At 35.0% G+C, this 14582-nt stretch overlaps 2 protein-coding genes across 3 annotated transcripts; both read right to left on the bottom strand.

Moving 5' to 3' along the window:
- Positions 1-724: 724 nt before the first annotated feature.
- Positions 725-4940, bottom strand: LOC132187366 (cucumisin-like). 2 transcript variants are annotated; one of them, XM_059601657.2, is made up of 10 exons: positions 4611-4940; positions 4430-4518; positions 3820-3914; positions 3467-3710; positions 2866-3376; positions 2530-2633; positions 1977-2192; positions 1780-1891; positions 1483-1696; positions 725-1390 (listed from the first exon to the last, which is right to left on the bottom strand). In XM_059601657.2, exons 1-10 carry the CDS (start codon positions 4704-4706, stop codon positions 870-872), a joined length of 2202 nt encoding a protein of 733 aa, XP_059457640.2. In that variant the 5' UTR covers positions 4707-4940; the 3' UTR covers positions 725-869. The 2 variants fall into 2 exon arrangements, with proteins under 2 accessions (XP_059457640.2, XP_088373358.1); XM_088517232.1 differs by lacking the exon at positions 725-1390 and having other exon boundaries at positions 1541-1683.
- A 5121-nt stretch (positions 4941-10061) lies between these two features.
- On the bottom strand, positions 10062-13779 carry LOC132187368 (cucumisin). The gene is made up of 10 exons (XM_059601659.1): positions 13661-13779; positions 13441-13529; positions 12995-13089; positions 12624-12867; positions 12027-12543; positions 11822-11925; positions 11388-11606; positions 11191-11302; positions 10886-11099; positions 10062-10783 (listed from the first exon to the last, which is right to left on the bottom strand). The coding sequence occupies exons 1-10, from the start codon at positions 13754-13756 to the stop codon at positions 10254-10256; spliced, it is 2220 nt and encodes a 739-aa protein (XP_059457642.1). The 5' UTR covers positions 13757-13779; the 3' UTR covers positions 10062-10253.
- Positions 13780-14582: the final 803 nt, after the last annotated feature.

Here is a 14582-nt window from a genome sequence, read left to right as displayed (position 1 = left end):
TTATTTCTATACTAAGAAAAATGCTACATATTCTCACTTTCACACTCCTAATCACAATTTCCCTGATATGACTTTTAAAATCATCGTTAATCAAAATTTAATAATGATTTGTCTCAAATCTAATAATAATTTTAAAAACCACGTCAAAGAGTGTGTAGCATTACTTGTCTACTAAATACCATTTTTTTTTTAAGTCATACTATTTCTCTTTTGATATGGCAAATAATTTCTTTACTAAGGGCCTATTTGGGAGTGTGTTTGATAGGCTTAAAAGTGTGTTTAACACTCAAAAAGTTTTTTTCAAAAAAATATAAACACTCAAAAAGTTTGTTTGATGAAAATAGTATACATTCAGTAAGAAAAAAAAAAATTTAAAGCTCTTTTTGACTTAAAAAATCTATTTTTCAAATACAATCTCAAACATGCTCTAAGATAGCTTCTCTCTTTTATCTCTTATATATGTGATCCAATCACGATTTTTTTTTTTTTTTTTTTTTTTGTGATTTGTGTTATAAATATCAATAAATTGTTCATATTTCTAATAAAATATTTAGAAAAATATATTTTTTCAGCCGTCACTCATTTTTCGTACGAGCTAAACGTCAAAAAATATTTTCAAAAAAAATCATTTTTTCTAAAAATAATTTCATTGAAAACATTTTTCGACATAAATTACATTGAAACTGATTCTAAATTAAAAAAAATGAATCATTATTTAGTGCATTACAATGCAATGCAGAATTGTAGCAAATGCTCAAATTACAACCATTTTCCTCCGTGTTTCCCCACTGTTTTGATATGCATATTCCTTCAAAGCTTTTGATTCAATTATTTACGTAATACATATAGAATAGATGCATGTGCACAGATCATGCAACATACACTACAATGGGGCTCCTCACTCGGAAGGTACCGTCATACCAAACTAAAGCAGCCGAGACAATGGAATTTTTTATTTTTCCTTCAATTGTGAGCGCAAACGATAACTTTTGTCCAAGACATGTGAATGATAGAACGCTAGGGTTCACTTTGATTGTAAGTCCAGGTGGAGTGGTCACAACAGCTTTATATGTAGATGTTGGTGATCCAACATTGGTGACGGTCCGGTTGAAAACTTGATTGATAGATTCCAGGGGCGATGTGGATATTGCGAAGGAAGGATAGTTTAGATCAAAGACGCTTCCATTGGTGGCTTTAGAACAAGTACTGTTATCCCCGGCAACAATTTGTAATAACTTAGTATTATATCCTTGTCCACACAAAAATTTTACGTAGTCAAGCGTATTCATATCATATACTAAACCAGGATGTGGAGCTTGAAGAGGATTTATATTGCCTGCACCGTATGCAAATTCAGCTTCCGGGTTCTTTCCAGCACTCATGGGGGTTGCTGCAAGTAATACACCAAATTGGAGTGATTTTGTCATGGTTATGGTCTGCACTAAATAATCGAGATAATTGGGGTGGGGGACTAGCTATTACCAGTTGTCATAAGAGCTGACTTGATAGCAGTAGGTGACCATGTAGGGTGAAAGGATTTGATGTAAGCAGCCACCCCTGACGCATGTGGGCAAGCCATTGATGTCCCGGACAATATATTATATGACAGTGCTCTCTTATCAACATCTACTTCAGAAATTGGGGAAATTGGAGACCAAGCTGCCAGAATGTTAACTCCGGGAGCTGCTAAATCCGGCTACCAAAAAAATAAAAAAAGGGGGTCCAATGAGATAATTAATTAAAAGGAATCAAATGTTAAAAATATTATTACAAGGTTACCTTGAGAATGTCAGGTGTAGCAGGATTTGGACCCCTTGATGAGAAGGAGGGAATGTAAGGCGCAAATGTATCTTTACGTTCTTTGGTCTTACGAATAGTCGCAGTTGGTCTCCTGCAAATTGTGTATGTTCATAATTAGGCTCAATTAGTATGTTTCTTGAACTTCTTCATTGTCTTAAGTTATTTTAGATTTATACCTTGTCGTATTTATGTATATGTAAACACTGCTACCATCCTCCGGGTGAAGGGAAGATGCAGGCAAGGGAAAAGAGAAAGCAATCTCAGTGCGTCGGCCTTGATACACAGTGCCAACTGCACCGGCTAAGAGTGGCCCTAGCCCATCACCCAAGCCATCGCACAGAATAATTTTACCTTTCACCAAATTTTTGTCCAGCGTATCTGGGAAGCAAAGCCTGCATTGTAACAATAAGTTCCACTTTAACTATCATGTTGGAATGTGTATACAATTGGTACTACTATTTTTGAGTAATAAGGATATATACTATTGTTTTTACTCTTATAAACTTCATGTGACAGTTCATGATGTCTAACTTGTTTAATCAATTATGAACTCACACGTCAGTTTATAAGAAAATTATAATAAAATCTATCCTAAATATTTTGCTATGAGACTAAGGAATATTTCACAAGTAAAAGGTTAAACTTATTCACTTTGTCTACACGTACATAAGACTTATTATTTTGAAACAAGGAATTAATCAGGTGGGTTTTTGTTGATTTTGTAGTTACCTGGATGGGATCCCCGAATTACCTTCTGTGGTGTTTGGTGCATCACCGCCATAAATGATTGGATAAGTTTTGTTCTTGAGGTCAAATGTATTAATGGAAAGTCCCTACACATGCATGGAGCAAATGATCTCTCCAAATTAGTTTGAAGTTTTCATTCTTGGCACGTGTACTGTTGCCACATGATTATAGCATCACTGAAAAATGAAAATATAGCACTTTTTTCTCCTTATTTGTCCCCATTTTATTGTTAAATGTTTTTTATTTCTTGGCATAAATTGCACAGAATATTTTCATGCATAGCAGAGGACCAAGACAGGGGCTGAACTTTGTAAATACCTGATAAATCTTGTTGTTACCCAATTGGACCTGAGCGAAGAACTTTCGATCTATAGCGCTTGCAGCCACAGAGAGAGACCATGGCGAAAAGTTGGTGAGGGTTGCTAAACCTGGACCCCTGTTACCAGCAGAAGTTGATGTCAAGATTCCTTTTCTCATAGCATGAAAGGCACCAATGGAAATTGAATCACTAAAATAGGCCCCAGTGGATCCACCGACGGAAATAGATATTATGTCAACGCCATCGGCAATGGCATCATCAAATGCTGCAAGAATGTCGGCATCAGAGCAGCCAATGACCCAACATATTTTGTAAACAGCAATGCGAGCCGATGGAACCGCTCCTCGTGCTGTTCCCAAGCCAATGCCCTGCACGCTTGCCATGTTAACCACGCTCCCACCTGCTATTGATGCAGTATGCGTCCCATGGCCATCTGAGTCTCTTGGAGATTTTATATCAGTTTCGTCAAAATCTCCAGAGCTACGGTAATACTGTGCTCCAATGATTTTGCTGCATAAATTGTGTTACAAGTTACAACATTCATTAGTTTTGAGTCTTTCTACATGTGTGTGTGTTTGTGCATTTAGTGAACACATATACTTGTTGCAAGTAAAATTGGTTGAGGCTCGGCAGGTGCCCCGCCATTTTCTAGGTGGTGGACCAAATCCTTTGTCCTTGAAGCTGTCAGACTCCGGCCAAATTCCAGTGTCAAGAACTCCAATAATGATGTTGCTTTCGACAGCTGTTCGCTCAACTTGTTGCAGAAATCCGAGGAAGTCCCACGACCTTGTTGTATGAAGCTTTTTTTCTTCGTTAGGAAACACGGATATTACGCCGTCCATTCCTACATATATGATCACAACATCAAAGTACATGTCGTTATAGATGTAGAAAACATGGGTAAATTCCAAGAATATATCCCCACTTGGGGAAGGGAGATTTTGTTTACTGACCAGCCATTTTTTGGGCTTCTTGTTCGGTTAACTTCACTGCAAATCCACTAAAACTTCTGCTGTAGCTATAAAGGAGTGAATCTGGTCCAACGTTGCTGGATGCATGTATATAAATATGTTGGAGGTCAAACAGGAAAACATTACAGAAAAAAAAATATATTTATGATTTGGAAAAAGAAAAGTGTTGAAGTCGAGTAATATAATGGCCTACTCATTACGGGTATTTATCAAACAAAGTTAAAAATAGAAAAATAGAAAAATAGAAAAATAGAAAAACTACCCAATTTAAGTAGGATCTTGAAAGAAATAGTTATGATGAACTGATAAACAATTCGAAAAGCACGTTATAACAGGAAATTCAAGCATTAGATGTTACAAGAATGGAGTTCTAGGCGAAGCAGTTATTAATATGAAAATTTTGATTACCGTCTATCAATTCCTCTAAAAGGTAATTATTCTATAAGATAAATATCACAATATAACATATATTCTATCATAAATAAAATGTCATACCATATCATTTCTAATATTAATCTAAAACTCCGTTTTTAATTTGTAACATTAGATGATAAGTTTGTACATAATGGCTTCATTGTTCTGCTTTTATAACCTGCCAATGGCTTCTTGTAGCATGCTTGTGTGAAGGGATGATGTGGAAACCTCATCCATCTTTCTGTTGCCCATGTACACAATATAAGCCTGCGTGCACAGCATCATAGGTAGAAAAAGAAGTCTGTTGAATCATCCCACATGAAAATGGTATAAGACATTAGCTATAGAGAGATATCTACCTTTCGGTCATTCTGAGAAACTGAATGATCAACAAGGAGAGTGGAGGAGAGACTGATGAGCAGCAGCCATGAAAGACTAAAGCTTTTGCTTGCCATTGGATTGTCAGCTATAAACTTGGCGATCAGTCGCGCGTATTTTATGCAGTTATCTTCATATATCCATTTTCACAATAAATTTGGACACAAGTAACTGAACAAGGCTTTATGAAAGACTAGAAAGCCACGAGATAAGGTTTTAAGACAGTGGGGTGCGGCTTCCAGATGAAATGGTAGCGGACGGACCATTTTCTTGAGGGTGGGCCAGAGAAAGAGCTTTCAATCAAGTCGTCTTCCCCGAGAAGACGAGGACAGAGGAAAGGAAGTTGCGAACAATGAACATGTATTTTAGCTGCTTTTGCTTGTTACAAAACGATGATGATTTTGACAGTTTTAATTGAAGTTGTTTGCTATTATTTTATTATTATTTTTTAAAAAGTAAAATAATTTTAATTAGAATTACTTTTAATTTTACCTATCCATACATCAGTCAGTTTTTTAAGTTTGGTAAAGTAAATAAAAAAGTGGTTGTAGTTCCATATTTATATCTTTTCTCCTGGAACAAGGTGCTTAAAAATTTTATATTTTTTTACTTTTTATATTATATCATTTATTTTTTATATCACATCATTCAATTTTTATTAATATTCAAGTAAAAAAAAATCACTATAAAATATATATATTTTCACTACTTTGGCAAAAGGTTTGCCAAACACGATCATGATTGTTTTTAGTGATGTTATTAATTAACTCTCCCCAAGTTATCTTGAATCAAATAATGCCACATCTTCAAGTCAAGATAAACTCAAGACTTGAAACTAACGCCACATCTGCCGCATCTTCAAGTGAAAATAAACCCAAGACTTAAAAGCAATCGTTATTGAAAAAACCTAATACGACTCCAAACGACACCAATAAGGGAGTTGAATAGGTGTATGCAAATAATACGCGGAATTAAAAATTAAACAATCATACAACCAAAATATGTAGAACAATAGATCACAGAGACACAAATATTTTGGTTACGAAGAGGAAACCATTTAGAGAACTCTCTAAAATGTAAAACCTCTCCGGGGCAGCCAAACCCAGGAAATCAATCAACTATAAAAGAATAAGGATTACAAGAAGTTCACACTTACAAAACATTTGCAATTGACACTTTCTTGCATAAGACAAGCGACCCACTTGACTTCTACCGCAGTAGCCCTTTCCAGAACATCTGGCACAATCCTTCTACTTGATCTCCTTTACCGGAACTCCGATAGACTTCGGTTGTATATGATTTGTGATGAAGACACAACCTTTAACTCTAAGAGAGACTAACCCTAACACTCAATATCTTAAACGCTCTCTTAGCACATGGAATTCTTATGTGAAATTCCTTACAATTTCGTGCATAACAGCTCTTTATATATAGACTACAAGAAAACCTAGTACTAGTTGAAATGGGAAGAAAAACTAGTTCTAGTTGGAATAGGATTCATCCAAATTTTCTTCCTTATCTTGCGAGACGATTTTGGCATAGCTAACTTTCGAATTTTGAAAATCTTATTTCACAAAGATTTGTAGAATTTTGTGTTAGCTTTCCAATGCTGCTGGTTTCACCTCAATCCGATTCTTGAGCCAAAAGTTATGGTCCGAATACTGATACATGTGCAGGATACGAAATTTAATCAAATCCTATTTTAACTCTAATTAAAGAATTCCGATTTGATTAAACTTAACCATATCATATAGGTCTTCTATTATGATTGGTTAAGCTTAACCACATCTTATAGGTCTTCTCTTGACACAACACCTCGTGTATGCATTGCTGACGGGATTGCAGATGAATGTATTTTGTCACTGAATTTGACAATTCAAAACCCAACAGTTATAAAGATAGAAATAGTTTATCACGAGTGTTGTAAATAATTTATCGCATCTGTAAATATATCTTTGTAATTTGAATTTATATTTTGTAATTTATCATAATCGTAGTTACCATAGCTGAATCTGTTACATCATGAGATGATGACAGAAGATATTACAACATATAAATTCAAATTACAAAGATATACAGACGAGATAAACTATTTCTATCTTTATCACCATGGCTTCAAGTCTTTGGTTTATCTTCACTTGAAGATGCGGCGGCTCTGGCGGTATTTGCATCTAAAGATAACTTGGGGATCCGGATAAGGAATCAGACCCAGACAACAATTGGATGTTTTCATGATAAGAGAGGATCCAATTCGGAGGAGGAAATATCCATTCCACTGCCTCTCTGACCCACAAACTTGTCGCCCAAGTTTATGCCAGAAAATGTGAAACAGCTTTCAAACCCAAAAAGTTATTTTGAATCAGACGTCTGTAATCAGTGTGGACGTTGCTGTAATTTTCTTTAGACCTGTTGGCATTGACTTCACTTTTCCAAGTCATACATACAAAGTCACGATTTACACCAATATTATTTGAGTGCCTCACTTTTCTTTTTTTCTTTTGTTGGGTCCCTCAATTTGAAATTTCGACCTTCAACTTTTATGCATTGACTTCACTTTTCCAAGTCACCATACATAGTTACGGTTTAGAGAGCTGGCCAAGTTAATTGCATGGAAAAAATTAATCGCTTTTGAATTTCAATTAAATGATAATTTTTTATTTTTTATTTTTTTTTAAAAAAAAAGATATCGATTTTGAAAGGACAAAGAATGATACATTTTATTTTTTTATTTTTAATATATAGCATATATTTCTTGCATGCTTTTTTTTTTTATAATAACTTAAGACATGTATTAGTTTTATAATTTCTTTATTAGGAAATTTGTATCCAAATTGAATTAACTAGAAGAACCTACAATATTACTTGTTTGGATAAGGGTATTTGTTTTGAGTTTTGGTTTGCAAATTAAATCCAAGTCCAGTTCAAGATAAAAAATTAACATAATAAAACATTAATTTATTAAACCTAAAATCAAGTGTTAGATTCATCCCTCTTTTTTTTTTTTTTTTTTTTTTCTAACGAGAATTCAGGAGTCAGGAGTATAATGAGTACCATCTTCCGATTTTGCCCAGGGATAAAAAGTAAACCAATTTGCATTGGCAGAAAACAAAGGAGTCGAGGAGGAGGAGGACCAGTTCCAAAAGTTGAAAGAGTCTTTTTTTTATTATTATTGATTTTTTTTTTTTTTTTTTTTTTGCGGTTTAAGTAAAAGACGAAAAGAAATAAATAAAAGTACAATAATAAGAGCTTATCGGGAAGAAAAAAAAACAGAGAGTAGTACGAAACCTAACCTACAATCCATAGGCCCAGAATGCAAACGTACAATGATTACACAGTGAAAGGGTTGGCAATTGGAAGAAGTCATAGCATCCGACCAGATGCATCGTACTTGAATACAGCTGGTTCCCACGCATTTGTGTCCCTCCGTACGATCTGTTGCGCTTTCCTTTTAGTGCACCAGAATCATTCACACACGTATCATCCCCGCACGCGCGCCCTGTGTTGCCTATTTCAATTATAACAGTTTTCACCTTGTAACAAGTCCAGTTCTAGAACTGTTTGGCTGTTCACTAAATAAAAGTGAAAAAAAATAAAAAATAAAAAAAATAAAATTTTGCTGTAATTTTCTTTAGACTTGTATGCATTGACTTCATTTTTTCCAAGTCATAGATACAAAGTCACGATTTACACCAATAGTATTTGAGTCCCTCACATTTTTATATTGGGTCCCTCAATTTGAAATTAAGACCTTCAACTTTAATGCATTGACTTCACTTTTCCAAGTCACCATACATATTTGATTAACGTCAATTTTTTTTTTTTTTTTTTTTTTATCTTATTCCCATCTTATCCTTCAAATTAAAGAGATCAATTATTAGATTTGTGAACTCATTTGGACCTCACACAAATTAAATAATGAATTAATCATCCATTCACTATGGAGATGGCTAAAAAATTGTTGAAAAATGAATGAATTGTATCATTTCTCAATTTTTTTTTTTTTTTTTTTTTTTTTTTTTTTTAGAGTAATGTTGGGAACTATCTTTTTATTCTCTGAAAGTTGACGTGGCTTTTAAAATCATCATTAGATTTGGGATGATCCTATTGAAATTTGATATAAATGTGATTTTAAAAACCATATCAACTTTGAGATGATAAAAAAAATGATCCAAAACATTACTTGGTTTTTTAATAACCCGTACTTCTCACATGCTTTTATAATAGCTTAAAAAGACATGTATCGTTTTAAGGAAAACCTTCTTTACTTGTTGCGATAAGGGTATTTGTTTTGAGTTTTGGTATGCAAAGTAAATCAAAGTCCGACCAGTTCAAGATAGGGCTTATACAAATCCAACTGTAACAAAAACCCAGGCCTTGCATCATCCAACACTGAATTTGATGCCTAGTCGATTGTAACCTTAACGGCCCGTTTGGTTTACTGAATAGACCCCTAGGATTGAATGATTATTCCTATAGAATAGTCATTATTTTGTTTGGTAAGGGTCTATTCATAGGAATAGTTATTTTCGTGGGAATCACTAATCCCTTACACACACGAATAGCTATTCCTTTAAAAAAAAATAAGAAGGATATCTATTTCTGTGAGAAAAAACAAGATTTTCCATTTTTTTTTTTCTTTCTCACAAACTTAAAAAATAAAATAAAATAAAACAAAAAACCAAAAAAAAAATAACAAAATGTCATGTGGGTGGTCGGCCACGCACAGAAGGTCATGAGGGTGACAATGGCCATTGGGGGTGGCTAGGCCACCCTCGATTCTTACCGAGGGTGGCCGCGCTACCCCCAGGATGGTGTGGCCATCCCCAGTGCATGTTGTGGGTGGCCGGCCACCCATTGCCACAAGTTCAACCATTTTTTTTTTTTTTTTTTTAATTTGAGTTTTGGAAAAATTAGAAATCAAATGGGCTGTTTAGTAATTTTAGTTCAATTCCAATTGTAAAATATGTATTGCTAACAAACTAAAGAATTAGAATAATTATTCCATTCCAACCTCTTTTATTCCCAATAATATATATTCCTTTTCCTAATAGAATACTCATTTCGCAAACAAAACAGGGCCTAAAGGTAAAGAGAAATGCTACACTTACTTTTATTTCTTTACATAACTTTTCTATACTCATAGGTGGCTTTAAAACTACCATTGGATGGTGGTTTTAAAGCCACCTATGGTGTGAAAAAATTGTTTAAAAAAGTAGAAATAAGTATAACATTATTCAAAAAGTAAATGTTGGAATTTATTGCAAGATGGAGTTAAGGCATGGAGCATTCATCTTGGTTAAGTTTGCAATCAAAATGAATGACATTCATCCATGGTCAAATCGTTGGACTCTAATGATTGACAGTCTTCTGCTACTCTGATCGATGGCATTCATTCATTCGATCAACTAATGAGAAAAATTTAGAAGGAAGACTAAGCAAAATAGAGTATTAAATTAGAAAGGTTCAAATTACAATGCATTGCAGAACTTGAGCAAATGCTCAAATTACAACCATTTTCAGTCCTTTGTCTTTCGCCACTACTTTTATCTAATCTCCCATGCATATTCCTTCAAAGCTTTAGCTTCAATTATTATTTATGTAATACATATATGTAGCAGAGAAAGTCATGTATCAGCAACAGCTACAACAATGGGGCTCCTCACTTGGAACGTTCCATCATCCCACACTAAAGAAGAAGAGACAATGTCTTTATTTGTCGTTCCTTCAATCGTGAGTGCAAACGACAACTTTTGTCCAAGAGATTTGAATGCTAGAACACTAGGGTTCACTTTGATTCTAAGGCCAACTTGGGAACTTACCACAATAGCTTTATATGTAGACGTCGGTGATCCAACATTTGTGACAGTCCGATGATAAACTTGACTAAAAGATTTGGAGGACGATAATAATATAGAAAAAGTAGGATAGTTTAGATCAAAAACAATTCCCTCAGTGGTTCTAGAACAACTACTATTGTCCCCAGTAACAAGATGTAATAACTTGGTATTATATCCTTCGCCACACAAAAATTTAATGTAGTCAAGTGCGCCAATATCATATATTAAACCAGGATTTATAGCCTTAAGAGGATTTATATTGCCTGCGCCATACGCATATTCAGCATCGGAGTTCTTTTTAGCACTCATTGGAACAGCTGCAAAAAATACACCAAATTGGAGTGAGTTAGTCATGGTTATTGTTTCCGTACATGCAGTAAATTATCAAGACTTGGGACTATACATTATATAGATATTACCAGTTGTCATAAGAGCCGACTTGATAGCGGCAGGCGACCATGTGGGGTGGAAGGATTTGATGTAGGCAGCCGCCCCTGTAGCATGTGGGCAAGCCATTGACGTTCCAGAGATTATATTGTATGGCAGCAATCTCTTATCACCTTTAACTTGTGAAATTGGGGAAATTAGAGACCATGCCGCTAGAATGTGAACTCCTGGAGCAGCTAAATCCGGCTACAATAAAAAATTAGGAAAAAAAAAAAAAAAAAAAAAAGCCTGAATGAGATAAGTAATACAAGAGCGCAAATGTAAACAAAATTAATACCTTGAGAATGTTGGGTGTAACTGGACTTGGGCCCCTTGATGAAAAGGACGCAATGTAAGGGGCAAATCTATCTTTACCCTCCTTACTTTTTTGAATAGTCGCAGTTGCACCCCTGTAAATTGTATACGTGTGTCCTTTAGGATTAGTAAGTTTTACGAACTTGTTTGATTGTCTAAATTATTTTAGATTAATAATACCTTGTCGAATTTATGTATGAGTACACTTTGCTACCATCCTTCAAGCGAAGGTAAGATGCAGGCAAGGGATAAGGTCGTGCAACATCTTGACGTGCTTGGCCTTGCATCAATGTACCCACAGCACCAGCTACGAATGCCCCTTCCCCATTAGTCCGGATATCGCAAAGTACAATTTTACCCTTCACCAAATCTTGGTCCAGTGAATTATTTCTGCAATACCTGTATTTTTTTTTAGCAATAATTAAGTTCCATTTTAATTATCATGTTGGAATGTGTCTACAATTGGTACTCCTATATATTCTTGAAAAAACAAGGAATATTTCTCCAGCAAGCTTCAAGACTCGTGCAAACAAAAGCAAATAATTTGCCTATACTATATATATGCACATCAGAAGTATTAATTATTGAATACATTAATTTCATTTTGTAGTTACCTGGAACTGGAACTCCGAAAACCTTTTCTAGTGTTTGGTGCATCTCCACCATAAATTATTGGATACTTTTCATTCTTGAGGTCAAAGGTATTAATTGAAATTCCCTGCACATGGAGTAAAGAAATTCTCCAAATTAGAATTTAGATACTAATAATATAATATTCATAGCAGCTTACATAACACGGGGACTGGACTTTTTAGTTACCTCATAGATATTCTTGTTACCCAATTGCACCTGAGTGAAGAACTTTCGATCTATAGTACTTGCAGCCACAGAGAGAGCCCACGGCGAAACGTTTGTGATGGATGCTATATCTGGACCATCGTTACCAGCAGAATTTGATGTCAATATTCCTTTTCTCATAGCATGAAAGGCACCAATGGCAATTGGATCATTAAAATATTTCCGAGGTTGATGTCCACCAACGGAAAGAGATATGATGTCAACGCCGTCAGCAATGGCATCGTCAAATGCAGCAAGAATGTCGGCATCAGAACAGCGCCCAGAACTCCAACATATTTTGTACACAGCAACACGTGCTGATGGGACTCCTCCACGTGCTGTTCCCAAGCCATACCCCAGTAGGCTTTCCCCGCTAACTAAATTCCCAGCTGATGTTGATGCTGTGTGTGTCCCATGGCCTATTGAATCTCTAGGAGATTTAACATCATTTTCGACAAAAACTCCACTGCTACTATAATATTTTGCTCCAATGATTTTGCTGCATAAGCGTAGCCACATTTGTTAGTTGTGCTTTCTGCAAAACATACAGTTAGGCAAAACACAGGGTTGTAATTTTACTTGTTGCAAGTGAAATTGGTCGAGGTTTGGCAGGTGCCCTTCCATTTGGGAGGTGGTGGACCAAATCCTTTGTCACTAAAGCTATCCGACTCTGGCCAAATTCCACTGTCAAGCACTCCTATAATGATGTCGCTTTCAATAGGTCTTCGAGGAACCTGTTGCGGAAAGCCGAGGAAGTCCCATGATCTTGTTGTATGAAGCTTTTTCTGTTCGCTAGGGAACACGGACACTACGCCCTCCATTCCTGCATATTCATTGTCGTGACATTTTTTGTAACGAACATATAGAAAACATGGGTTAATTCTAAGAATATCCTCTACCCGCGGGTTGTTGGGACTTGGGGGAGTGGGGAGAGAATTTGGTTCACTAACCAGCCATTTTTTGAGCTTCTAGCTTAGTTAATTCCACTGCAAATCCATTGAAACTCCTCCTGTAGCTATAAAGCAAAGACTCTGGTCCAACATTGCTAAATGTAGGAATATAAATGTCACAAGTTAGGAGTTTAGGCGCATTTCAATCCCGAACACATAACTTTGACAGGATTTACTGTCTCCGTTTACGAAATTCTTGGCGCTTTCAAAGTATATAGCTAGTTCAACATAAGCTTTTGTTAAGTTCATAAAATATGATAAAACAAAATAAGAAACTCGAGGCATATTCCAACGCCAGTCAAACACTCTGATCTATAATTTACAAAGGAAGGTGATGATAACAATATTATCATGGCCAATTTAACAAGCAAGTTATTAACAAGAAATTCAATCATCAGATAGCAAATTAATTTCTAATGGTTTCTTATTCGTGCTGCTTTTATAACCTGCCAATGACTTCTTGTAGCATGCTTGTGTGAAGGGATGATGTAGAAATCTCGTCCATCTGCCGCTTGCCCATATACACAATATAAGCCTGCGTGCACAATATAAATCATATGTAGAAAATGAACCTTGTTAATCTTCCAAACACGAAAAAGATGGCCAATTTTAGAGATATTTGGCCAAGAAAATTATAAGAGATAAGCTATATATAGAGATATTTACCTTTCGGTCGTTTTGAGAAGTTGAGTGACCAAGAAGGAGAGTGAAGGCTAGACTAAGGAGGAGAAGCCATGAAAGACTAGAGGTTTTTCTGGCCATTGGAGCTTTAGGGATAAGCTCTGCTATCGATCATTCATTATATATATGCATACATGTAAGTACTAAACAAGGTATTTACATAAAGCTGTAAAAATAAAAAATAAAGAATCCAAAGAAAAAGCACCGACACGAAAAATGACTATATAATTCCACATTTTTATCATTTTCCTAGAAAAGGATAAAAATCAAAGAAAAAAAGTTCCTATATGAAAAAGCACTAACAGCCAAGAGACGACTTGAGGTCAACCAATTAAATTGATAGAGTTTTGGAGACGATCATAATTAGAGCGGAAAATTCTGCGTTAATTAAGTCCAAGTCAAGGTTGGATAATTGGTTTTACAAGCTCTATAGTGCTAATTTTCATATGCACCATCTCGTTAAGTGGGCTACTACCAACTTTATGTTTGAAAGCATTTCAAATTTCTTCCCATCATTTCCTTATTTATGATCAATAGTGGAAATGAGCCATATATAACCCTTCCCCTTTATTATATTTGCTCAAGGAAAAAAAAAATGGTTTTAAAAGTTGATTTCCAAATGCACAATTTAATAATGTAACAGATTTCTATTACTAAGACAGCTTCTCTTATTTGATCAAATTAATTACAACAATCAGGGATACGACTGCTTTTATTTTATTTTATTTTCTGATATGTTCTAACAAATATTAAAAAAGAGTCCATATTATTAATAAATGTTTTTTGAAAAATGTTATACCAACAATTACTCTACTACTCTTTTACAATTTGTTAAGCATATTAGTTTTTTTTTTTAATAATTGACATAATTTCAATTATGAATCATGTACTACTTGTCAGCAAGTTA

This window comes from Corylus avellana, chromosome 6 (assembly GCF_965113065.1).
Source record: "Corylus avellana chromosome 6, dhCorAvel1.hap1.2, whole genome shotgun sequence".
Classification (NCBI taxonomy): domain Eukaryota; kingdom Viridiplantae; phylum Streptophyta; class Magnoliopsida; order Fagales; family Betulaceae; genus Corylus; species Corylus avellana.
This window is presented reverse-complemented; position numbering and strand designations above follow the sequence as displayed.